At 42.5% G+C, this 27,905-nt stretch overlaps 1 protein-coding gene across 1 annotated transcript in view; it reads right to left on the bottom strand.

The window, feature by feature from the left end:
• The window catches only part of LOC143975254 (cyclic nucleotide-binding domain-containing protein 2-like), a 142,525-nt gene that overhangs the window by 71,128 nt on the left and 43,492 nt on the right, over positions 1–27,905 (bottom strand). Inside the window, exon 9 of the mRNA XM_077477463.1 lies at positions 19,998–20,075. Coding sequence (XP_077333589.1) covers positions 19,998–20,075 — 78 coding nt within the window. The remainder of the gene's footprint in view (positions 1–19,997; positions 20,076–27,905) is intronic.

Here is a 27,905-nt window from a genome sequence, read left to right as displayed (position 1 = left end):
AACCGGGCCAAGGGGCAGGACTGGGCGGGACTGCGAGCGGAGCCGAGAGGAGCCGAGCCTAGTCGAGTACACAGTACACTCGTCTATGTGTATCTCGGCGGCGCTCATTTTATAAACGATCAGGCTGCAATTAGAAAGGGCAAGGCTGGCCAAGGCTACAATGAGACTGGGCAAGGCTGCAATGAGACAGGGCAAGGCTGCAGATGGACACTGATCATTCTGCAATGATGGACAAGGCTGCATATGGCACCAATAAGGCTGCATTGATGGGCATTTAAATGTAAGTTTTTTCCTTAAACTTCCCTCCAAAAAGTTTTTTTCCTTAAACTTCCCTCCTAAACTTGGGGTTATACTCTGGCGCGTGTTATACACTGATAAATAGGGTAACTATCAAATGAATACAATAAGCGCAAAGAGAAAATTGTCAAAGATAGATTGCCGTTGAACACTAATGCCGCATACACGCGATCGGAATTTCTGACTACAAATGTTCGACGTGAGCTTGTTGTTGGAAATTCCGACCATGTGTAGGCTCCATCGGACATTTGCTGTCGGAATTTCCGACAACAGATGTTTGAGAGCTGGTTCTCAAATTTTCCAACAACAAAATCCGTTGTTGTAAATTCCGAGCAAGTGTAGACATTTCCGATGCACAAAATTCCACACATGCTCTGAATCAAGCAGAAGAGCCGCACTGGATATTGAACTTCATTTTTTTCGGCTTGTGGTACATGTTGTACGTCACCGCGTTCTTGACGTTCTGCATTTCCGACAACATTTGTGCAACTGTGTGTATGCAAGACAAGTTAGAGCCAACATTCGCTGGAAAAAAATCCACAGTCTTTGTTGTTGGAAAAAACGATCGTCTGTACGCTGCATAAAAGATGTTACACAGTTGATATTATACAAAGGAGTGCAGTGCAAAATTAGGGCTCATTTAAAAATTTCATATATAATAAAAAAGTCCATATAAATCCAAATAAAACCAAAAGCAAAAGGTAGACTGATGCCGCGTACACACGACCAGACTTTCAGTCAAAAAAGGTCCGACAGAATCATTCCATTGGATATTCCGATCATGTGTGGGATGTTCCAATCGTTTTTCTTAAAAAAATTCAGACGGACCTAGAAATAGAACATGCTTTAAATATTTCCGACAGAATCAATTTCTATCGGGAAAACCATTAGTCTGTATGCTGGTCCGACGGACCAAATACGACGCATGGGCAGCTATTGGCTACTGGCTATTGAACATCCTTTTCTAGTCCCGTCGTACGTCATGTTCAAAATGAACGGACTTTGGGCCGTTCGTGTGTGGGCAAGTCCATTCGGTCGGAACTCCGTCGGGAAGACCGTCTGACCTTTTCTGCCAGAAAGTCTGGTCGTGTGTATGCGGCATAACAGTCCCAGCAAGCAAAGAGTCCCAGTGAGAAATTTCAATGCAAGGATGATTTACCTCCACCTTTAGAACACTCGCTTCGCTCACCTCTAGGAGTGGACCACTGGGCTAACAGATGGTCAACAATGCATGTCCCATATGGGAAAAATCTCCAAACAGGATCCAGATCCACCGTTCAATAACCCAAAGGTATAATATTAAGAGAGAAGCAGAATCTAAATGCACAGTGATGATTTCCGTTTAAAACAGCTATATCATGGGCTTCAAAGAAACAGAGCAAATAGGAGCAGACACTTTAAGCATGGAGGTCCAGGATGACAGCGGGTGTCACCCTTACATTGAAATTTCTCAATTGGGCTCTTTGCTTGCTGGAACTGTTAGTCAACCTTCTGCTTTTGGTTTAATTTTGGTTCATATGAACTTTTCATTATATATGAAATGTTTTAATGAGCCCTAATTTTGCGCTGCACTCCTTTGTATAATAAGGAAATGGATTACTGGAATCATGTCATGTAGTCTGAAGAGACCAAGATAAACATATGTGGTTCAGAATATCTCAAGCGCGTGTGTGGCGGCAAGCAGGTAAGGCATACAAAGACAAGTGTGTCTTGCCTACAGTCAAGCATGGTGGTAGGAGAGTCATGGTCTGGGACTGCATGAGTGCTGCTGGCACTGGGGAGCTACAGTTCATGCTAACATGTACTGTGACATACTGAAGCAGAGCATGATCCCCTCCTATCAGAGACTGGGCCGCAGGGCAGTATTCCAACATGATAATGACCCCAAACACACCTCCAAGACGACCATTGCCTTGCTAAAGAAGCTGAGGGTAATGGTGATGGACTGGCCAAGCATGTCTCTAGATCTAAACCCTATTGAACATCTGTGGGGCATCCTCAAACAGAAGGTGGAGGAGTGCAAGTTCTCTAACATCCATGATGTCGTCATGGAAGAGTGGAAGAGGACTCCAGTGCCAACCTGTGAAGCTCTGGGGAACTCCATGCCCAAGAGGGTTAAGGCAGTGCTGGAAAATAATGGTGGCCACACAAAATATTGACACTTTGGGCCCAATTTGTACATTTTCACTTAGGGGGTGTACTCACTTTTGTTGCCAGCGGTTAAGACATTAATGGCTGTGTGTTGAGTTATTTTGAGGGGACAGCAAATTTACACCTTTATACAAGCTGTACACTCACTACTTGCTACATTGTAGCAAAGTGTAATTTCTTCAGTGTTGTCACATGAAAATATATAAATAAAATATTTACTAAAATGTGAAGGGTGTATTCACTTTTGTGAGGTACGGTATGTGTTAATGGCAAGGTTATTTTAGCCAAGTAAAGATAAATTGATTTCTATCGAAAAGTTGAGTTCCACATTAAGTGAGTCTGTTATTTTCAAGCTCCACTGGGCTTAACTTCATACAGATTTTCTGTCCATGTTAATTGTGTAGATATAATAGGCAGATAAATAGTGGCAAGTGCCAACACAAGAGGAAAATTATCTGAATAATTCAGTATGGAACTGCACGCAACTGACAGACTCAAATGGACATTGATAACAGCGTTCATTAAAAGGAAATGCAGCAAAATTACAAATTGAAAACAGCTCTGTTTACATTTCATTTTACATATAATTAGACATCAGAATTTATATTTGGTGTCTGGAGAACCAATGCTAGCCCTTCTGTTCTTAATACATTTAAGTTGCTAAATAGACTTAGCGGGAAACCCCAGGACTCTCCAAGGTGTCATTAAAAGCATGTTTTTGCCTTAGAGGAAGTAAGCAATTGAATAACTGTATTTCCATTCTCAATACAGTTACATAGCTTGAAACACTATCTATCATTAGACATATATTGATAGACGCTTGTCATGTGCTTTAAAAACCTGTATACATTACTGTAACAGCCAGCCCAAAGAGTCAATAGATTTCCTATACTCTTCCATTTCCACACTCCACTAACAGACAGTATTGGTGGATGGATCAAAATCCTGAAATGGTTAAATTTCTCCTACTAATTACCAGTTATCAAAGAGTTTGATATAAGGGTGATATAATAGCTTTTGTGTTGTTCCATGGTTAACACCAATACTGGAGAATGAGGTTTAAATCAAATTCGGACAATGCAGACTTGTTTAAGGGCTTTGCTAAATGATGAGGCCCACTGTGACTGTAAGGCCGCGTACACACAGGCGGACTGTTCGCCCAACTTTGTCCGCTGAACAGTGTTTGGGCGGACAGTCCGCTCGTGTGTGGGCTTTCAGCGGACAGTTTCAGCGGACAGTTTGACGGACAAGGTTTTTCGGAATTTCCGAAAAACTGTCCGCTGAAACCTTGTTTCAGCGAACAGTCCGCTCGTGTGTAGGCTTGTTCATCAAACAAAGTTGCGCGCATGCTCAGAAAGGATTTTCACGCCGAAAGCTATAATGCAGTGTATAGGACGTCGTATTTTTCGTCCCGTCGTACGTGCCGTTCACGTCATCGCGCACGGTTTCAGCAAACTGTTCGTTCGTCGTGTGTGGCCATGTCCGTCCATGCTAAGTTTGAGCGGACTGTTTGCCGAAACTGTTTGACGGACAAAGTTGGGCGAACAGTCCGCCCGTGTGTACGCGGCCTGAGAGGAAGTGTATAGTGGCAGACATCATTATATATTGCTTTTCTTCATGATTGTGGAGATTTTTCTAGAACTGTGGGACTAAAGAAGCTACAGTATGTCAAAGATTTCGAAGATGTGAAATACTGTTCATAGTAAGTCAATATGAGACTTTTTTCATCAAGAGGTCAACACTGGCACCCATTGTATGCCACACAGTAAGCATTGTTTTGATGTTATCTGTGTAGCACCCTCCTAGGCAGGTGCAAGGATCAGGTACACTTAGTTCTGGTTTAGTATATCTGGTGGAGCTGCATTTAGTTCTTAGTTAAAGTGGTTGTAAACCCTTACAACACACTTTGACCTACAGGTAAGCCTAGATTAAGGCTTACCTGTAGGTCCAAGAAATATCTCCTAAACCTATACAGTTTAGGAGATATTTGCCCGAAGACAGGCACTGCTGTCTACGGCGCATGCGCCGCAGAAAGCGGCGCGCAGGCGCACTGAGCGCGGCATTTTCAACGACGGAGCTGCCGCGCGTGTCGGCTCCCGCGCGCATGTGCGGGAGTGAAGTCATCGCGGCTTCGCCGAATGACAGCGTCGGAGCTGCGAGACCGTACCAGGAAGATGGATGCACTGGACTACAGGGGACAGCGGTGACTTCGCTGGCTCCTGTGTCAGGTAAGTGACACATATTGGACTACTATGCAATGCATAGTAGTCCATTATGCTTTGCCTTTGCAGGGAATGAAAGAGGAAGTAAACTCATCAGGGTTTACTTCCTCTTTAAATTTTGTTTTGGCCAACTGTAATCAGTGTGGCTGTGCTGATTGTTCTAGCCTGTTCTACGTTTCAGTGGCTACAGGACTGAATGCTTCCCCCTGGCTGGTTCAGAAATGTACTAGAATTTAGTGGACAGGAAAGTCTAATCAGCAGCTGAATATTCATACAGCCTTGGCCAATCCCTGGGGAAAGGTGCCTAGATGGTAATTGGGATTCTGCATAAATACTCTGGGACAGATAGATAATTTGTCTTTTTCCCTGAGATGGAGATCACAGCCTAGGGGCTCCTAGACTGTTCTGCCATGTGCCTGAAGGTTGCCGAGACCTCAGTATGGCAATCTGGAGGTCTATGCTGCTGAGAGCTGCTGAAAGCTGACTTATGGGCTGTCTGTGGATCTAGTCTGATACCACGGGGTAAAAGTGAGGATATTGTAAAAAGGCAACCAATATTTCCAGGGATATTTGTGAGTACAGACTGGTTAGAGATATCCTAGAGACTTTGTGCTGTTTGCCATTCCTCTTGTGCTACAGTCAGCATGTGTAAAGGGGGCATTGTGTCCTGTGTCCTGTGTCCTGAAAAGCTTAGTCTATTATATTCTGAGTGAAAGGACTTTAACTGGACTGTACACAGAGGAAGACTCTTCTTTTCAAGTTGCTACTACAAAGCTCAGTCTATTGTTTACTTGTACACTGGCTTGGCTCAAAGTTCTACAAGAGAAAGTTCAGTGTCCTCCATTTATTGCTAAGGATTATTAGAGGGTCCTATTACCCACTACCTATCCAGGTTCAAGGTCTTATTAAAGCATCCATAAAAAGCATAGTCCTATACTGGTTTCTGTGCCTGAAGAGTGATTGAAAACGGATCCAGGCAATCTACTTAGCGGCTCCTATAGGGGTAGCGCTACATCTGCCGTTGTCATACATGCAATCTACCACCATCTTAAAGAGCAGTATGCAACCACATAAGATCCGAACTCAAAATACCTGTACACACTGATCCCTTTGTAGCATTAAACTGATGAGAGGCCCATGATTTAAATACTGCCCAGGAGCCCATAGTATACTTAATCTGCCTCTGTTAATGCAATGGGGTTGTTTATCAAAGGAATAGATGCGGTTCTCCTAAATTTAGGGTTCACATTATAAAACATATGCTCATTCTGCAAGTGAATATTAGTGTATAAGGTAAAGCTGTGTTTACTGCTTATATTCAATCAGGTGCTAAATCTTTTTTGTTTGTTTTATGTTCCTTGTACATGATTGGGGAATCAAAGTAAATACAGTTTCACCTAATTCACTAAAAAAAATTCTCAGGATTCACTATAAATGTTAGAAATTCTGTCTATAGCTCTACAGAACAGACTGATAGGCTTGGCTGCTTAAATGCAGACAGGAAACATGAACCTTATTATACAGAGAAAAGCTGAAGAATATATCTCTACTAAATACTGATGTACAGTAGATGTTGAACAAAATACAATTCTGTATTTCAACACCCCCACTTAACAACTACTCCTTATATTAGTCCCATTTCCTATCTCAGTTCTATAAATCAGTTTCTTGTAAGTAGGTTTTTCAAGTGCTTTTGTTTCTCATGAGTTGGAAGTCTTTGCATCTCATCCCATGAATCTGGCTTTGGTATTAATGCTACACGAGCAACATAGGACAAGTGTTCATTTGGGATGCCTTTATTGCTTCCAATGGATTTCTTGATTGAAGCCTCTTGTGGCCTGGTTTCTTGTTTTGCAGTGTTTGGCTTGCCTGCATTCATTTCTATTTCTGTGCCACTTTTATGCTTATCTTCATGTGACACTGATGTCAAATTTGCTTCAGTTTGAAGTGTTTGTGTTGGTTAATGAAATTTTGAACACACTGAAATGTAATTGACAATTATACTTCTACTGATGGTTACCTTGTTTGTGTCTCGGTGTAGAATTCTGTATCTCTTTTGAGATTCACTGTACCCCACAAGTACACCTTCCTTTGTGCAAGCATCCTATTTTGTACATTTTAGTTTTGGGATGTGCAAATAGGCTTTGCTTCCAAACATTTTTAGACGGTTCAAATTTTCAGTTTTCTCAGCTGATTTTTCTGGTAGTCGATTTTGGAGATAGCATGCGGTCATAATCGCCTCCCTCCAGTTTGTGATTGGCATATCTGCATCAAACAGCATGGTTCTTCCACTCTCACATAGAGTACGGTTTATTTTTTTTGCAACCGCATTTTGTTCTAGGTTGTATGGTACAGTTTGAAATATTATGCCATGCTTCTGAGCATCATCTGTGTGTTATCACCTGTAAATTCAGTTCCATTGTCTGTGCGTAATACACTGTCAGGTCACCTGAGACCAGGTGACAGATGCACAGGAGAGATATATACCACCGCTCTAGGCAAATCCAGAGAACACAGAGATAATTGCTCCAGTTAAAGAGATCCAGGTGCGAGCCATAGCATGCGAACAATGTAGGTAATTAGAAAACTCTGGACGGCTGCACTCCAAAACAAAATCGGTGCCTTTATTCAAACAATCACAGGAACACAGCAAGTGACATCACAGCAAGAAGTGACAAAGTTGACGCGTTTCACACTATAGCAAGTGTTTATTCTGTGATTGTTTGAATAAAGGCACCGATTTTGTTTTGGAGTGTGGCCGTCCAGAGTTTTCTAATTATCTACATTGTTCAGGTGACAGATGCACTCCGTAGGAGTCTGAAGTGCACCACTAAGGTAGTGGACCTTAGGACTGACTGCCGCGGATTGTACCTAGGGAGATTCAGGATGCAGGTCTACTGGTCACTAACACAGATCCCAGTGGGAGCTAGAGCATAGATTCCCCAGGGAACAGAGTCTAAGAGCCAGCAGGTGTTCACCAGAACCTCCAGTGGTGAGGATGGACTTCGCTGCAGTCTGGCTCCAGGTCACGGCCCCCAGGGTCTCACAGCTCACACTCACGGTAGACTACAGGAGAAGGAAGCAGCAGGCTGGAACAACAAGGATAGTAAAGGGATAAGGCAGAGGTTAGGGTAACTAGCAGACAGGAACAACAGAGTACACGCCAAAGGTTCAGGGACACATGCACACAGGGATGGTCAGGGACAAGCCAAAAGGTCAAGGTCACAAGCAGACAAGAATCGTAGAGAACCCAGCAAGCAGGAAACAGGAAGCCAAACACACAGTGAATACACAATGGTTGATCAGCACCGCTGGCTTGCAGTGCACAGGTTAATATAGGGTTCCCTGATAGGGCCTGGGGTGGAGCCATGCTTAGAGGAGAGGTTATAAAAACCACCAGGTGGAAGTGGCTGGCCTCTTAGTCTGAACACATGAGGAGAGGTAAGCAAACATAGGAAGATTACTGCATAACCATGATAGTACCCCCCCTCTTACAAGGCCTTCCCATCCCCCGCCTGGGTCCAGGCTTAAAGGGAAACTCCAGATGGAACCTACTCAAGAGACGAGGAGCAAAGACCTCAGATGCAGTGATCCAAGACCTTTCCTCAGGGCCAAACCCTTTCCAATGTACGAGGTACTGATGAATGCCTTTACGGAGCCGGGAATCCAAAACTTGACTAACCTCATATTTTAGATTATCTTCAAAGACTGGAACCGAGGTAGGGAGAGGATGAGAGGACTTACTGAGGACTAAAGGCATTTTAGGAATGGATAAGGGAATGAGAAGACCATCAGGAGTCTGAGCAGGGTCCCCCAGACCCTTAAAGATGAGTTGGATATCCAGCACCGGATCACCAGACTGGGCAGAGGTCAGTGGATCCCTGAGGTCAGGTTGGTTAGAAGGTGACGTGTCACAAGAGTCAAGCTCGATAGCTGAAACAAAAACAGAATGCAGAGAGCCCTGAGAAAAAGATTGAAAACCCCACCTGGCCGAATGAGGCAGTCTATCCAAAGGATGGCTTGAGCCTCTTAAACGGGTTTGAACGGACATAGTAGCAGTAGGGTGAGGCCAGGTTACAGAAGGTCCTGAACAAGAAGCAGGAAGCCAAACACACAGTGAACACACAATGGTTGATCAGCACCGCTGGCTTGCAGTGCACAGGTTAATATAGGGTTCCCCGATAGGGCCTGGGGTGGAGCCATGCTTAGTGGAGAGGTTATAAAAACCACCAGGTAGAAGTGGCTGGCCTCATAGTCTGAACACATGAGGAGAGGTAAGCAAACAGAGGAAGATTACTGCATAACCATGACATACACTCTGCAGTTTGCCAGATTTGTTGCTTACTTGAGCCAAATACTGTTCCATTTTCTCTGGTACTTCATTGTTGTTGTGTAACAGATATAGTTGGATAGGTTCATAGCAGCAGGAGCCATTAGCTCCCACTGCTGTCAATCAAATACAGTGATGCGGGAGCTGGGGGCGGGGCAGAGTCTTGCTGTCTATGTCAATGGATGCCGCAGCAGGACTTGGGAGTGCGCCTGTACGGGTGCCCGCATTCTCTCGATGAATGGCAGGAGCCAGGAGCGCTGATGGGGGACCCCAGAAAAGGAGGATTGGGCCGTTCTGTGCAAAACCCTTGCACAGAGCAGGTAAGTATACCAATGTTTGTTATTTAAAAAAAATTAAGCTTTACAATCACTTTAAAGATCTGAATAAATTAAGTCCAGAGGTTTCTTAGCTCTGCTGTTGCTTACTGCTGTCTGCTTTGGAAACGCTTTTTGCCATTTTTCCTTTTATACAGCTGGTGCATTTCATTGTTTGATCAAATGGACTATTTTTTATTACACTTGCATAGTTATTCTCATTCTCAATTCATTTCTTTATTATGTCAGGACTTCTGTGCCATGTGTGAATGCAGTTTGAATGTTTTTCCTCCTTGCCGGTATTAACCACCTCATTGCAGTTCAGCTGATACAGTTCATGTGTAATTTTAGCCTTTGCAAGTAAGATATTCCCTTTTTTTGATAGCACAATTGTCATCTTGGAAGTTCACTACATTGTCTTATTTTGTGAGCTTCTTCACTGAAAAAAAAATCGTTTCAAGAGCAGGGACATTTTTCACAGGTATCTTTGTGGTAGCACTCTGGGAAATAGGACATTAAAGAAAAACATCTCCTATTCCTTCTGATTCCATTATTTGCCCATTAGCTGTGGTGCTTTTTTCTGGTTAAGATGAATAAAGAAATTTCTGTCCTTTGTCATGTGACTTGTAGCTTGGGAATCATCAACACACCATGCCTGCAAAGATCATGTGAAACTTTTGGATTGAAAAACATATTCATTATCTAAAGCAAGATCAGTTTCTTCCTTCACACTTTTGGCCTTTTGTAGTATACTTTGTTTTTGCATTCTAGCCTTCCAGATTCTGTAATCTGCTTTTAAATTACCTTGTTTCTTGCACACAAAACATTCATGTTTTGCTTGTTGCATGTTACTGTTTTTATTCCTAATTTTCATCTTTAACCACTTGCCGACCACTGTACACCCATATACATTGCAAAGGAAAATTATATTTGGTGCCTTCAGCACAGAGGGTACCAGTGATCTACTACCTACCCAAGATCCACAAGAGTCTATCTAAACCTCCTGGCCGCCCAATTATTAGCGGCATTGACTCGATTGCGGCTAGGATAGGGAGATATGTTGACAATTTTTTGCAATCACTTGTTGTGAAGACACCTGCTTATCTGAGGGATATGACTCAAGTAATTAATCTCGGACAGAGAGAGGGTTACATATTGGCAACCGCTGATGTTGCCTCTCTCTATACCGTTATATCGCATCAGCATGGTCTAGAGGCAGCCAAATTTTTATCCTAAATCTTTTGGTCTTCACTACGAGTCATAACTATTTTTGGTTTGGGGGCAATTTCTTCTTACAAATTGTTGGTGTCGATATGGATGGTAAGTTCACGCCTAGTTTAGCGAAGTTACGACTATCAGCAACATCAAATTGGAAAACTGGTTGGATATGTGGATGCTGATTAGGCTGGGGACTACAGAGACCACAAATCCACAAGTGGATTTATCTTCCAGTATGGGGAAGGAACCATAAGTTGGTCTAGTCAAAAGCAAGCAACAGTCGCTCTATCTTCAACTGAAGCAGAGTACATTGCAGGAGCACACACATGTCAAGAAGTGATATGAATTTGTCAACTTTTTGTGGACATTGGGGTAGACATGTCAAAACCAATTCCCATTTTTGAAGACAAACAGGGATGTATAAAGCTTACACAATCAGAAAGGGTTAATCCTGGGACAAAACACATCGATGTCAAGTATCACCTACTGAGGGACAATCAACAGCAAGGTGTTATTAACATTCAATACTGCCCATCAGAGGAAATGACTGTCGCTGCACTCACCAATTGGAATAAGAAAAAATAAACTGCGCTAAGGTGAAAACACAGAATAATGATTGGTCTCAAAGGACCAGATTTAGCTGCGGCTTAACTGTATCACATAACTACAGAAATAAAACAGAAAAAAAAAATAAGCTGCGCTAAATACAACGTGTAACAATGCCGAAGCCTACTGTGCAAATTTAAATAATGTGACAATAAATTACAACTTCATTGTACCCCCAACTGATGGGGGAAAGCATACAAAACCAAAGTGCATATGTAAATAATGTGACAATCTTTCATATGTTCTACCTTACCCTTGAATGGGCAAAGCACAACCTCAATCATAAATAATACAAATAATGTGGATTAATAAAAAACACCCAGTGAAATGGAAAAAAGTCTCTGTAAAAATAAAAATTGTCAAACAGAGAACAGTCCTGCTGTAACGAATTAGATGTGAACGAAATCCTCCATAGATGAACAGTGTTCTATCCACCACCATATATCTGAATTCACTTCTTACCACATATTCATGACCCCCCACTACAGAGGGTCACAATGAGCATATAGATATGTAATCGTCCCCCACTCCAAAGGAATCCTTATTGATCTCCTTGCACCACCGCTTTCATGCATAAATGGCTGGATATTGGAAAGCTCAAGGTATGCACCAATCATGAAAGAGAGATAAAGCTCCAATAGTGTAAAACCTCTTATTATGAAGTTGTACAATGAAGTTGTAATTTATTGTCACATTATTTATATTTGCACAATAGGCTTCGGCCTTGTTACACGTTGTATTTAGCGCAGCTTATTTTTCTTTTTCCTTTTTCTTTGCTGCACTCACCAAGCCTTTGTTGAAGGAACATCAAAGTTTCAAGAAGATGCTGAATATAATTTGGCAAAGCACATGCTGTTGAGAAGGGGTGTTGGAAGGACAACAGCATGTAATGTAAAGTACTGTGAACTATATACTGTATGCATTATACTTATCTATGCAGCAGGTGGCGCTGTAGTATTATAGTGTGTATTCTATATAACAGTCTATATGACAGGATGTACTGTCTATGTAAGTTCAGTGCACTTCTTTGTGGTTAGTTTCTGTTTCATGTTTCTCATGCTGTAAGACGTTCTGATAATTCTCCATAAAAGCAAAGCTATTGCTGCAAACAGGAAGCTTCCAGCGCATGATTTCAATACTCTGACAACAATATTCATCCATATGCTTACCCTTGACATATTCCAATATCACTTCATCATTTGGACTTGCATCAAGTGCTGTGACAAGTGTTTCATAACTTTCTAGTAAGCCACTGAGGACCAATGCTGCAACATGAAAATCTTTTATTTCTTCTCCTATACCTTTCAGGTGCTCAACCATTTTCAAGGTGTGTCTTATGTAATCCTGCATATCCTGGCCCTTCATCAGCTTGCTTATGTTTTGCTTTCTAATCAAATACAATTTGTTGCTGAGATTAGCTCTTTTGTGCATCCATTGTAATCCTCCCCACATTTCTTAAGCAGTTTCACATTTACATATACAGTATCTCACAAAAGTGAGTACACCCCTCAAATTTTTGTAAATATTCTATTATATATTTTCATGTGACAACACTGAAGAAATTACACTTTGCTACAATTTAAAGTAGTGAGTGTACAGCTTGTATAACAGTGTAAATTTGCTGTCCCCTCATAATAACTGAACACACAGCCATTAATGTCTAAACCGCTGGCAACAAAAGTGAGTACAGCCCTAAGTGAAAATGTCCAAATTGGGCCCAAAGTGTCAATATTTTGTGTGGCCACCATTATTTTCCAGAACCGCCTTAACCCTCTTGGGCATAGAGTTCACCAGAGCTTAACAGGTTGCCACTGGAGTCCTCTTCCACTCCTCCATTATGATATCACGGAGCTGGTGGATGTTAGAGACCTTGCGCTCCTCCACCTTCCATTGAGGATGCTCCACAGATGCTCAATAGGGTTTAGGTCTGGAGACATGCTTGGCCAGTCCATCACCTTTAGCATCAGCTTCTTTAGCAAGGCAGTAGTCATCTTGGAGGTGTGTTTGGGGTTGTTATCATGTTGAAATACTGCCCTGCAGCCTAGTCTTTGAAGAGAGCGGATCATGCTCTGCTTTAGTATGTCACAGTACATGTTGGCATTCATGGTTACCTCAATGAACTGTAGCTCCGCAGTGCCAGCAGCACTCATGCAGCCTCAGACCATGACACTCCCACCACCATGCTTGACTGTAGGCAAGACACACTTGTGTCTTACCTGGATGCCACCATACATGCTTGACACCATCTGAACCAAGTATGTTTATCTTGGTCTCATCAAACCCCAGGACATGGTTCCAGTAATCCATGTCCTTAGTCTGCTTGTCTTCAGCAGACTGTTAGTGGGTTTTCTTGTGCATCATCTTTAGAAAGGGCTTCCTTCTGGGTCTACAAGCATGCAGACCAATTTGATGCAGTGTGCAGCGTATGGTCTGAGCACTGACAGGCTGACCCCCATCCCTTCAACCTCTGCAGCAATGCTGGCAGCACTCCTATGTCTAGTCTTGGCCACTGTGCTGCAGCTCAGTTCCAGGGTCCAGGCAATCTTCCTATAGCCTAGGCCATCTTTGTGTAGAGCAAAAGTTATTTTTTTCAGATCCTCAGAGAGTTCTTTGCCATGAGGTGTCATGTTGAACTTCCAGTGACTAGTATGAGAGTGATAACACCAAATTTAAGACATCTGCAACCCATTCACCCTGGAGACCTTGTAACACTAACGAGTCACATGAGACCGGGGAGGGAAAATAGCTAATTGTGCCCAATTTGGACATTTTCACTTAGGAGTGTACTCACTTTTGTTGCCAGCGGTTTAGACATTAATGGCTGTGTGTTGAGTTATTTTGAGGGGACAGAAAATTTACACTGTTATACAAGCTGTACACTCACTACTTTACACTGTAGCAAAGTATCATTTCTTCAGTGTTGTCACATGAAAAGATATAATAAAATATTTACAAAAATGTGAAGGGTGTACTCACTTTTGTGAGATACTGTATGTATGATTTGATCACCTTCTATGCTAAGAGAGATTGTGCTTGGAGCTTTCTGGTCTTTCCATATCTACTCATCTGAAAGGTGTTCTGGTCTGAAATAACATTTCTACTTACCTTTTCTTATTAGTAGCATTTTCATTTTGAATTTCCAAGACTAGTAGTTCTGGTTTGTCAGATTTGCAAATGAAAGCTTTGTTGCAGCTGTGTTATTGGCAATTTTTAAAATTATTTTATTTTCTTCTTTTTGTTGCTGTATCTTCCATTTATCTGCTGTAGCTGGCTATGACTGGGTTCCCAACTTTTCTCTGGGTGGGTGTCTGGCCTATGCCTGGGCATATAACCTGTTAGAAATTCTGTATATTGCCCTACAGAACAGATAGACAGTGCACAGTCCACATGGGCTTCGCTGCTTGACTGCAGATAGGAATCAGTCACTTTATTATACAGCTAAAGAATATATCTCTACTAAATAAGTTGTTGGGTATTTTCCTCCTAGCTCTTCCTCCAGCAATAATATAGTAAGTTAAACTCACTAAGCCATTATGATTTTTAATTATCATAACGTTTTTTGTTTAAAAAAAATGTGAGCCAAAGAGAGGTTAAAATAACAGACAGGGTCCTTGCACACGGTACTGATGTATGAATACCAATTCTTCTTGGCAGTAAGTTCCTACACAGAAAAAGCATTGTATAGCACACACAGTTAATCATGTATATGTGCGTTTACGCACACAAAAATTCTTCTAACTCCCAGAATGCTAAATATCATAGTTAGTCATGTTGAAAAAAAAGACACTAGTCCATAAAGTTCAACCGGTAGAAAAAAAATGAATAGAAAAAACCCAGAAAACCTCTTATATGGAGTCCTGCACCCTTAGCTGATCCGGATAATGTAATTGACCAAGAGGAAGAATTTGCTACATTCAGATGCCAGAACCTTTTAAAAACATAGTATTTTTTGACACCCATGTGCAAGAGCCTTACTATCATGGTACATATGAATTTTCTTTTTGTTTATCTTCAATAATTTTGTCCCTAACTCACTCTGCTGCTAGGGAATGTGCTACGTTGTCAGTCCAACCTTTCTTCTTTATGCTTTAGCCTGCATTCACCACATGATTTTATTCTGCTGAAGCTAGACACAATGATTTTCTGACCTATCTGATGTTCATCTGTTATGATCTGCACAAATTTTGGGATTTAAGCTTATAATCTGCAAGATGTCATTTAGATCGCGTCACTGTCTGCCAAGCTACTGAGACTGTAGGTTAACCACTTTCCTACCTGCCCATAGACATATGGCATCCACAGATGGGGTCTCCCATCCTGGGCGGGCATCATATGAGGTTCTTGGCTTCCCAGTGGTATTGGGGGCGCACACGATGACTGTTGGGCACTTGCGATCGCTCATCACAGAGCAGGACCGTGGATCTGTGTAAACACATATTCACATCCTGTCAGGGGAGAGGAGACTGATCGTGTGTTCCTTGTGTATAGGGACACCAATCGGTCTCCTCCCCTCATGAGTCCCCTCCCCCCCAAAGTTAGAATCACTGCCTAGGTAACACATTTAACCCCTTGATCGCCCCCTAGTGTTAACTCCTTCCCTGACAGTGGCATTTATACAGTAATCAGTGCATTTATATAGCACTGATATATAGCACTGATTGCTGTGTAAATGTGAATGGTCCCAAAACAGTGTCAAAAGTGTCCGATATGTCAGCCACAATGTAAAAGTTAGTAAAAGTTACCATAAAAATCGCAGATTGCCACCATTACTAGTAAAAAATGAATAAAAAAATGCCATAAATCTTTCTTATAGTTTGTAGACGCTATAACTTTTGGGCAAACCAAATACGCTTATTGCAATTTTTTTACCAACAATATGTAGAAGAATACATAATAGCCTACACTGAGAAACAAATTAGTTGTTTGTTTTTTCAATTGGATATTTATTATAGCAAAAAGTAAAAAATATAGTTTTTTTTTCAAACTTGTCGCTCTTCTTTTGTTTATAGCACAAAAAATAAAAAATGCAGAGGTGATTAAATACCACCAAAAGAAAGCTCTATTTGTGGGGGGGGGGGGGGGGGGGATTAAAAAAATTCAACCGCGCACTTATCATTCAAAATGTTACAGCTATGAAAACTGAAAATTGGCCTGGGCATGCAGGGGGTGAAAAATGCCCTGTTTTGAAGTGGTTAAGCTATCTCACCACAACTGCATCAGTTACAGAGGTCATACTTTCAGTGCTTAGATTGCGGAAGCAGAGCACTTACATTGTTATAAATAATGATCATTATAAAAATAAAGATATGCATTATAGCTTAGTGATTTTAGAATCATGTAACAGAAGCAGAGGGGGAGGCCATAGACAGAAAAAATGTATACAGAAATGTGGGTGACACAGAGCTCATCCAACGAAGTAGCATTGTAAAACTCAAACAGAAGAGCTCTCGTAAAGAACGCATCTAATCAGTTTCTGCTTTTGAAAGAAAGGGCTTATTTCTTAAAGGAGTGGAGCATATTCCCTTTGCAGAGTGAATTTTCACCTAACGTAGTGAATGAGATGAAGCTAATTGAAGATGCACTTTACAAAGAATACCCAATAACATGCAAGGCAAATGAAAGCAAAAAAAGAACAAACAAGTATTTTACGTGTACGTGCCTGAGTGATTGAAGGTAGCATGGTTTCATTTCATTCACTAAGCTTAGCTTTTTTTTTTACCTTTTCAATGCATACTGGGTATCCTTTGCATGTCTTTAGAAAATAAATCTCAACATCAGGGGAACTGAGGTACTCATATGAAAAGTCGGTAAATGCTCTATTCTAAAGTTACACTAATCTTATCATTGTGTGGTTTATTCTACTACAGTGTAGACATACCCAACACTGTTGCGAAAAATAGGGTTTGATGTACTAAAGGCAAAAAGACTGTACACTTTACAAAGTGCAGTTGCAATCTGCAAATGCAGTTGCTTCAGAGCTTAGTAAAAAAGCAGAATCTCTACTGACTTCCATCATGTGCAAGCAAAATGCTGTTTTTTTTTAATTTTCCTTGAACATGATTGGATAATCTTTGAAAAGTGAAGCTTTGCCTTATTTACTAAGCTCTATTTATCTTTTTTTTTAATCAAAACTTTTTTATTGAAAAATTGCTCTTTTAACATACATATACATGTTCTATCATTTACTTTGAGCATCCAGAACACATGAGCAATAACAGAAGGTAATTCAAATATTATGATTTTTCAACAAAACATAAACTAGCACTTTCAGTCCAATTAACCAATTCCCGCCCAGCCTATAGCAAAATGACGTCCAGGCGGTGGTTCATTTATCCTGATTGGGTGTCATATGATGTCCTTCAGGATAACAGCGGCGCGCACCCGTGGGGGCACGCATCGCGGTGATCAGTGGTGCGGTATGTCAGTCTGACACACCGCTACACCGATCTCGGAAAAGAGCCTCAGATGGATCACAATGTAAGCAGGAAAAGCCATTGATCGGCTTTTCCTCACTCGCATCTGACAGACGCAAGTAGAGGAGAGCCAATCGGTGGCTCTCCTGACAGGGGGGTCTGTGCTGATTGTTTATAAGCGCTGCCCTCCCTTGGATGCCCACACTGGACCACCAGGGAAGCCGCCAGGACCACCAGTGAAGGGGGCAACATTTGTTACATAACAGTGCCAGTCAGTGCCCATTTGTGGGCACTGATTGGCACAGATTGGGCATTCATTTGCACATGTGGATGGCCATGGGGTACATACTTGGGCATCCACATGTGCAAATGAATACCCAATCTGTGCCAATCCGTTCCCACAAATGGGCACTGAGTGGCACCGTTATGTAACAAATTACATCAGTGATGCCCAACAATGCCACCCATCAGTGTCATCAGTGCCAACCATCAGTGTCCATGAGTCCCACCTATCAGTGCCCATCAGTGCCACCCATAAGTACCCATCAGTACCACCTATGAGTGCCCATCAGTGCGCCTACGAGTGCCCATCAGTGCCGCCTATGAGTGCCCATCAGTGGCACCTATGAGTGCCCACCAGTGCCGCATACCAGTGCCACCTATCAGTGCCCATCAGTGCCACCTATCAGTGCCCATCATCAGTGCCACCTCATCAGTGCCAGCTCATCGGTGCCTATCAGTGCCAGTCAGTGCAGCTATATCAGTGCCCGTCATTGAAGAAGGAAACGTACTTATTTACAAAAAAATGTAAACGAAACAAAGAAAAACTTGTTTTTTTTTCAAAATTGACCTTTTTTTAATTTGTTGCGCAAAAAATTAAAATTACAGAGGTGATCAAATACCACCAAAAGAAATCTCTATTTTTGGGAACGAAATGATAAAAAATGTGTTTGGGTACAGTGTTGTATGGCCACGCACTTGTCATTCAAATTGCTACAGCACTGAAAGCTGAAAATTGACTTGGGCAGGAAGGTGTCTAAGCGTCTGGTATTGAAGTGGTTAATTAGAACAGTATTAATCCTTTCTTAAACTAATGGATGATGTGGATAATAGTGCTTTATCCTTGCACACGACCAAATTTAATGGCAGGCCAGTTGCTCCCTGAGAAGAAGTGAGTTAACATAGGTAATCCATTGTTTCCCTGTGGGGACTGTAGAAGCCATCCAATAGTCTGGTTATCATATAATACATTCCCCTCTTGTACATATCTTTGTCAATTGCCCCTAGTAAGTACACCAGGGGGTTCAGGGGTACCGCTATCTGAGCTAGCCTAGAGATATATTGAGATATTTCCGCCCAATAGCAGTGGAGTTTGGGACATCTCCAAAGTAGATGTATAAAGTCCCCCTGGTGCACTTTATATTTTGGGCAGAGAGGAGAGTCTCTTCTACCACAACCATGCAGTTGTATGGGTGTTCTGTAGAATAAACAGCAGCGAGAGTTTGTGAGAGGGTGAGACCGAAGTTGCAGGTATTGATTCCAAAGCCATGTCCCACTGATCCCCATCTATATCACCAATATCTTCCACCCACTTAGTTCTGCATTTAAAAGAGGCATGGTCCTGGATAGAGGATAGCAATTCCGCATATATCTTAGATATCAGTCCCCTCCGGGTGTCTGCCCGGAGGACTTCCATCAGCAGAGAAGAGGATGATACAACTAAGGAGCGTGTCTGCTGCTGTGCCCGCAGGGCGTGTCGAAGTTGAAGATACTTATAAAATCCCCTAGTGGTGAGCTGGAATTCTGAGCATAGTTGTTCGTATGCTTTTAGAATGGTTCCCTCATACAGTTGAGGGAAGAACCATATCCCCTGTTGCCTCCAGGGAGAGAATCCCTGTAATTCTAGTAATTCTGGATACCTGGGGTTGTTCCATAAGGATGTAAAGAGCAGTGGGCCCTTAATAGCCAGGGCTTATAGGAATTTCTTCCATATTTTCCTAATGAGGTCACCGGTTGGAGCTGGGGTTGGGACACTTGGTAGAACCATCTCCATATGGGAGGCAGCTTTTAATGTGGGGTAAGACATAGTTACCAATTTAGCTATGGGTTCCTCAATTGCATCCTGCCCCCACCCACAGCTACTAAAGGTCTATTTATCTTTAGTAAATCAACCCCAGGGCCTTTTATTTCTTCTGGGAGTTCTGTGCACTACACAATTACAGCTGATAATTGTGGTCTTCCCTTCTTCAATCATTTTAATGCAATGCCTCCTGCTGACATCTGCATAAATGAGTAGCTATAATACATGGATCTTAGCTCTTTTATTCAGTTGCAAGCGTAAGACAAAAATACACAGAACATGTATATGTTTTCTATTGTTTCAAACATGTCTCATGTACAAAAGTCTGATAGATGAGAAAAACATTTTTGCATTGTCATATCTTACCTGTGATTTCTCCGCAGAGAGCAATGAGCAAGAAGGTTTATTTTCTCTAAAGGCCACGAAGAAAACAGTGGCAGATTCCTACAAAATAAAAGCAATATTACTTTCAAGGACTAAATTTGCAGCTTCCATATTTCTGTTCCTAGGTTGCTATGACAAGATTAGCAGAATTTTCCGCAAGCATACACATCTTTTTCAATTAGTCAAAGCCGGTCTTCACATGGCCACTGTAGTTAATCCATATGGTTCAACACACACTAATGCAATAAAGTTGCAAGCATGCATTGTGCATGCATTTTTGGGGCATGCATGTTTTTTTTTGGCCTTCAGCCCCCAATTCACCAGTACACACCTGTAGACACCCCTGTTGTGCTGCATTGCAGTGTTAAAAAAAAATAGGGTCACTTACATATTTTGTTGTGTGAATGCACATTAAGAATATAAAAGAAATGGATTGGCATTTGCAGCAGTGCATGTACCACAATGCGAGTTGACACATCACACATGTACTTATTAGGTGTTGCACCCTAGAACATTTCACCATGCATCTAAGAAAGCTAGGACAATGAGCAAATTCAAATGTATTTGATTTATTAAAAGAGTGACCATCTTGCCATGGGACACTGCTGAAACTCCTACTTACTACAAAAGGTAATGAAGTTGATGGTATTTTGATAAAAATTATGGTGTTGATTTACTAAAGGCAAAAAGGCTATTTACTTTTCAAGGGAAGTTGTACCTTGTAGGGGAATTTTCCCCAGAGCTTAGTGAATGTGGTGAAGTTTCACTGTGCAAATAATACCCAATAATGCAAGGGAAAAAAAACTGCTTGCATATGATTGGATGATGGAAGTCAGCAGAACTTCACCTTATTCATTAAAGGGGTTGTAAAGGTAAATGTTTTTTCACCTTAATGCATTCTATGCATTAAGGTGAAAAAACATCTCACAGTGGCGGCGTTCCCAGTCCCCCCCGTTTTACTTACCTCACCCCTCGAAAATCCCGCGCTCGCCCCCGCCGTCCTCTTCACCGCTCAGCCTGGCCGCTGATTGGCTGGAGTGGATGGATTGAAGACAGCGCAGCCATTGGCTCATGCTGCTGTCAATCACATCCAACGACATGCCGCGCCGGGGGGTGGGGCCGTGTGATACAGCAAGCAGCTATAGCCGCCGGCTGTATCACGGGAGGGCGCCCGCAGGTGCTTCTCACCATGCGAGGGAGCTTGCATGAACGTGAGAAGTACCTGCAGGAAGAAGCAGAGACAGCCGCCGAGGGACCCTAGAATAGCAGGTTCAGGGCCACTCTGTGCAAAACGAGGTGCACAGTGGAGGTAAGTATAACATGTTTGTTATTTAAAAAAAAAAAAATTACTTTACAATCCCTTTAAGGTCTGGGGCAAATTCCTTGGAAAGGTGCAGATTACCTTGAAAAGTGAATAGCCCATGTACACTTAGTAAATCAATCCCCCACCACCACATAACGTCATACCTGTTTATTGTCATATTTGGTTTTCTGCCTAAGAGATTAAAATTTCAAAGGAAAAATTACATTTAGTAATGTACAGACTGTCTGTAACCAACTAGGCTGGTGACAAACTGCTTTTATCAGAACTATTCTAATAATATCTGTGAAAAATATGAATTCATTCATGCTTGCATTACTTTAAATTTTTGACATACAAAAGGACATTTTTACATATATTTGTGAATGCCATTTTATGAGAGCTATCTCACATATATTAGGCAGCCACGATCCACATATAGACAGAAAGTGGCAGAAACTAGATCAGCACTGAGATGCAACAGATTAAAAAAATAAGGAAAAACAGCATTTCATTTTTTAAATTGGGAACGTTTATGATACATAGTGTTTTAGCAAACTACATTTAATTTAGTAAGGGCTTACATCTACTTTAAAATGATTGTAAACTCATTTTTTGAATATGGCAAAAACAGTTTTATACTTACCTGCCATGTGCAATGGAATTACACAGAACGGCTCAGGACCTCCTCTTCTCAGGTCCCCTGCTGGCACTCCTGGTTCCTCCTCTTCTTGGTGTGCCCCCACAGCAAGCAGCTTTCTATGGGGGGCACACCTATGGGTTTCCGTTCTGAGCCACTCTGCCTGCATCTATAGGCACAGACGGCATGGATCGGCCCTGCCCCCTCAGCACAGGAGTTGACTAATCACAGCAGGAGTCAATGGCTCCCACTGCCTCAGCAAAGCATGTGAGAGCGGGGAGAGGAGCATAGTGCTGGATCAAGTGAGGTAAGTATAAGGTGTGGTGAGTGGGTATACTGCTACCTAAATAGAACCACTTTAATCATTAGTAATAACCCATCACACACATTTTACCATAGCTGCTTTTTTTTTTTAAAGAAACTTAATTTTAAATATTGTCTGATGATGATATTTTTAAGAAATAAGATTTACTATTGGATTAGAAAAGTGCATTGTGCTCTCTGTGGGTAACCGATACGTGTTTTAATATGAAAAAGGTTTTATTACAACAATTCTATATTGCTTTGCTCTGATACGGAGCTGTAATGGAAGAGTTCAGTCACTTCATAGAAACATAATGCTAAAATCAGATTTGTCTAGAGTAATTCTTTCAAGCATAAAATGACACACATTTAGAAGTTATGTGTTACGTGTCTATATTTTATACAGATTTGCAGGTAAATAGCATTGTTTGTGTCCTTATCCTCATTAGTCCCTTAGGATTTATATGCTAATATTAGGTAGAAATCTGCCATGCTACATGTTCCCTTTACACCAGCATGCAAAGGAAATTTGATTGCCACCTAGTGTTCATTCATAAACAGACATTTTTCAGTATTAGTCAGAGGAATTTAATCATACAGAAATTGCTTTGAGGAAATTCTATTAAATTTATATTAGATACAAACTTTAACACCTCCTATTATGAAAGTGTTTACTTTACAGAAGTATTTCTTTGCAAAAACCCTGTAGCTCTCTGCTTATTTTCCAAAAACTTTAATATCATCTAAATCAGTAGTGTAGGAAATACTGTACGGTGGATTTAAAAATCAATATCACCGTTAGCATTGATTATTTTTACAGTCAAAAAAGAAATATTCGCAGGATGGTATGTAATGAGCCATTTCAGTTAAAAAGCAACTTCAGCCGTACAACTCATAACACAAATATACTTCTCTGACAAAAAGGCTTGAAAAATAAGGCCATATGCTATTGGAAGCCAAAAACGCATTTATTTCTTTAGATCTGAATGCAGCTCTTTTAAATCCAATGTGTCCATAAACATGTGGGTGTTTATGTTTGTTTACTGGAGCAGGATACAAGGAGACTTAAAACTGAAACACTCAAGTCTTGCATTCAGGGAAGAGTGTTTTGGACCATGTATGACAAATAAGCAAATGTTGGAAGCGAAGGGAAAGGAAAGACAGATTCTGGTGGTAGGGGACTCAATTCTTATGCCGCGTACACACGGTCGGAGAATCCGTCGGAATGCGTCTTATCGGACCGTGTCGTCAGATAATCCGACTGTGTGTGGTATGCATCGGACTGATTCCGTCCGAATCTCCGTCTGACCCAATTTTCCAACATGTTGGAAACCTTTCCCAACCAACTGGGCCGGTCGGACATACTCCGATCATGTGTAGAGAATTTTGATCGGACCAAGTGCCACGCATGCTCAGATCAAATTCCTACATCAAAGCTATTGGCTACTAGCCTGAATCTAGTCCCATCGTAACGAAATTACGTCATCACGTTCTAAAACAGCTCTGCCTTTTTGCCATGTACAGGTGACTCACCTGTATACCCTGTGTTTACATGTAAATAGCCTGCATTGATATGTAAATAGAGGTGGCATTCATATGTATAGCATATCCCACTGAGGTCTTATCTACAGTCACGTCTGCTGAATGCTGCCCACTGGGAAGGTAAAGGGGCATGCTTGAAAGTCCTGTCTACAACTATAGTCATTAAGCCTAACATCAGCCTGTTCTGCAGAGGTAAGCAAATTAGAGGTCAAACCCGTCTTCAAAATAACATGATGCCACAGCACTCTGGATTTTGGTGCATGTGAATATGCATATCTCAGCAGATGTGTGAGGGTGTTATTACCAATCAATGGCACTGCTGTGTATCTGCTAAAGGGCAACACATTTCTGTGGTGTCAGGAAAGCGATTTTGCATGCATTTCCGACACACACAAATGTGAACACAGGCTAAATGTCTCAGTTACATTGGTGGTCAGTGTAAATCTTCTCATTACATTGGGGCTTGGTGTACAATTCTTTCATTCACACTAGTGGCCAGTGTGAAGTTCCCCCTTACATTTGTGATCAGTGTAAATCCCTCTTTACATTGGTGGTTACTGTGAATGCTCCTATTACGTTAGAGGTCAGTGTAAATCCACATTACATTAATGGCGAGTGAGTGTAGAAACTCAACTTTATATTGGTATTCATTAAAAAAAATCAAAACTTGCATTTGTGGTTTTGAATCCCCCCCTTACAGTGGCGGTCTATGTAGAATGTTAAATTGGCTGTTGATGTAAAATCCCCCATTACATTGGTTGTCAGTGTAAATTCTTCATAACATTGGTGATCAGTGTACATTTCCCTTTACATTGGTGGTAAGTGCAGAGTTGCCTTTACACTGGTGATCAGTGTAAATCTCCCTTTACATTGATGGTCAGTGTAAATTCCTCCTAAAATTGGTGGTCGGTGTAGAAGTGTCTCCTTACATTGGCGGTCAGTACAAAGCTAGACAATGGTTGTCAGGGCAAATTCCCCCTTACATGGAGGTCATTGTATATTCCCCCTTACACTGGTAGTTCGTGTAAATGCTCTCATTACATTGATGTTGGTGTAGAAATCTCTCTTTTCTTTTGGTAGGTGGTGTAAAATCCCCCATTACATGGTGGTCAGTGCAAATTCCCCCTCACATTGGTGGTCAATGTAAATCCCCCTCACATTGGTGGTCATTGTAAACTGCCCATTACATTGGTGGTCATTGTAAACTCCCCATTACATTGGTAGAATCCCCCACTATATACTTGCCAAAGATTTCCAGCTTTGCTCTACATGATTCAGAATTTGTCACAATGTACTGCCTCCTAACTAATCCCATCCCCCCACCTCTGTTACTCCCATCAATCCCCCAGCATCGCCACTGATCATAGCAACCAACCAGTGAGCAGTAATAATGCAGCAACCAAATAGTGAGCGGTAAGGATGTCAAGTAACCTCTAGCAATCAATCAGTGAGCAGTATTGATGTACAGTAATCTCTAGCAACCAATCAACAAGCAGAAGTCATGTGCTGTAACCTCTTAATGTGTACTGTAACCTCTAGCAGCCAGTCAGTGAGCAATAATTATAAGCTGTGACCTCTGGCAACCAATCTCAATCGCTGCTTGATCTGAATTAGTAAACTGATTTTGAGTCTAGCTGCTATTGTTGTAAGTCTCAAAGCATGTGGAAAGCGAAACTGCATGGAAGAGGGCAGGGGAGGACTGGCAGCCTTAGGCCTGGGGGGCAAGTCTAGTCAACTGACCCATAGGGGGACTTGTACCACCATGGCCTCCAGGAACTAAAGTGTAAACAAGTCCCTGTATGAATCTCTCAGAGCTGAGGACCTGACCCTCCCCAACTAGTGAGGAACTACAAGTCCAAGCATTAACGCCTGAGATTTAAGGATTTGACCCCCCTAACTAGTGAAGAATTACAAGTCCCAGCATGAACCCCTGAGATCTAAGGATGTGACCTTCCCAACTAGTGATGGACTACAAGTCCCAGCATGAACCCCTGTGATCTAGGGATGTGTCCCCTTAGATCCCCCAGGTTCATGCTGTGCCCTATAGTCCTTCACTAGTTGGGGGGAGGGGTGACACATCCTCAGCTCTGAGGGGTTCATGCTGTGACCTGTAGTCCTTCACTAGTTGAAGAGCTGTGGGGACATATCCTCAGCTCTGAGGGGTTTAAGCGGGCAGGGGTGTGTGACACATACTGAGCTCTGAGGGGTTCATGCTGGGCAGGGGCGTAACTATAGGGGGTGCAGCAGTCGCGACCGCAATCGGGCCCTGTGATGCAGGGGGCCCATGCAGCCCCCTCTACATATGGCCGGCAGCAGCATAGGCAGCTAGGGGTACCAGTGCACACAGGTGGTGGAGGTGGAGGGTGACTAGCAGAGCTCCATGCTCGACTATCGCACTGGCTGCTCTTTAGTTGTGCATTCCCCGCATGACCTGTGTCCTCGGCCGGCTCCTCAGAGTACCCCTCCCCTGCTCCATGCATTGCCGCTCAGTCCGATGTCTGTTATCCCCAGCCAGAGTCCCGCCCCCCCGAGTCCGGCCCACACTGCACTGCATATTTCTTCCAGGTAAACAAACTTTAAGCACACAGATGCAGTGCAGCCCTATGAGAGCCCCCCAGAGGACACTGCAGGCTTGTCTGCCAGCCCCCCTCCTCCCCCGTCATACACAGATGATGAAAGGTCTTTCTGGGAGATATGCTGATCACCCGTCCAGCACACTGGATGGAGCCCAGGCCAACATGGATGAGTGTGCGACCTACAGCTTGGTCATGGTGAGTGAGAAGACCTCATCCCCCACACACTATTACATACCCCCTCCATCTCCCCCTGGGGACAGGGACCCCTTCTCACGTGGGGACAGGGACCCCCTCCTCCCATGGGGACAGGGACCCGTTCTCACCTGGGGGCAGTAACTTCATCTGAAAAGGACCTCATCTCTTCTGGGGACGGGGACCCCATCCTGCCTAGGGACAGTCCCCCAATGGGGCACCTAAAAATTTAAAAAATAAAAATAAAAAAACTACTGATACCAGTGGTGGAACTACAGGGCTCACAAAGGTCATACCTGGTACCACGCCCTGGAGTTCCACCGCCGAACTCGGAGGGAAGGGCCCTGGCTGTTGTTCAGGGGGGCCCTTTATGGTTTCTTGCATCGGGGCCCTGAAGGTTCTAGTTACGCCACTGATGCTGGGACCTGTAGTCCTTCACGTTTGGGATGTCACATCCCCAAAAGTAAAGGACTACAAGTCCCAGCATGAACCCTGGCTGAGATTTAAGGGTGTGAACTCCTCCTCTGCTGCCAGCTCATTCTCCCATGACACACATGCTCCACATTACACATATGTTCTAATTCATTCACTGCTCCCGACCTCACCTCAGGCAGGTTGACTCTGTAGAGGTGCTTCTGGCACAGTCAGTCGGTGACAGTTCCCTTCCCTTAGGCAGGCTCCGAGGCGCATGCTGCCACACAGGAGAAGATGGAGTGAGGAGGTGGGTGGATAAAACACTAATAGGTTGGGATTATAGTTCCACGAGCGGTAACCCCGAGCCAGACTAGGGATCGCATCGCTGGATACAGGGAGGACACGGAGAAGTTATTTACCTTGTCCCCTGGATCCAGTGATGTCCTCCACACTGTGGGATAGAGTTGTCCTCCGCTCGATTCACACAGTGCCCGAATGCCGCCGAGCTCCGTTCCCTGCGACGTTACAGCGCACGGGAGCGGAGATCAGCGCCAAATTCAAAAAAGTAAAAGTACACAAAACACACACAGTACTGTAATCTTACAGATTACAGTACTGTATAAAAAAAATACACACCCCCATTTGTCCCTAGTGGTCTGTGCAGTGCCCTGCATGCACTTTTATATTATAAATACTGTTTTTTATGGCTGGAATTTGGAGATTGTCCATAGCAACCAGAAAGTGTCCTTTTTTCAGTGTTTTAGGATTTGATTACATTATTGAATAATTTTTATTATTATTTATTATATTATAAACTTTATCATACCCGGGATGTCTGCTAGACTCTGGTTTGAACAGATTTAAGAGAGTTATTCCTAAGAATTACAGGACTACAATATAAAACGCCAAATTTCCATGCAAAA

Source organism: Lithobates pipiens, unplaced genomic scaffold (assembly GCF_037356315.1).
Source record: "Lithobates pipiens isolate NorthernLeopardFrog02 unplaced genomic scaffold, aLitPip1_a1.2 Scaffold_13, whole genome shotgun sequence".
Lineage (NCBI taxonomy): Eukaryota > Metazoa > Chordata > Amphibia > Anura > Ranidae > Lithobates > Lithobates pipiens.
The sequence above is the reverse complement of the archived record's forward strand: the minus strand, read 5'-3'. Positions and strand labels throughout refer to the sequence as shown.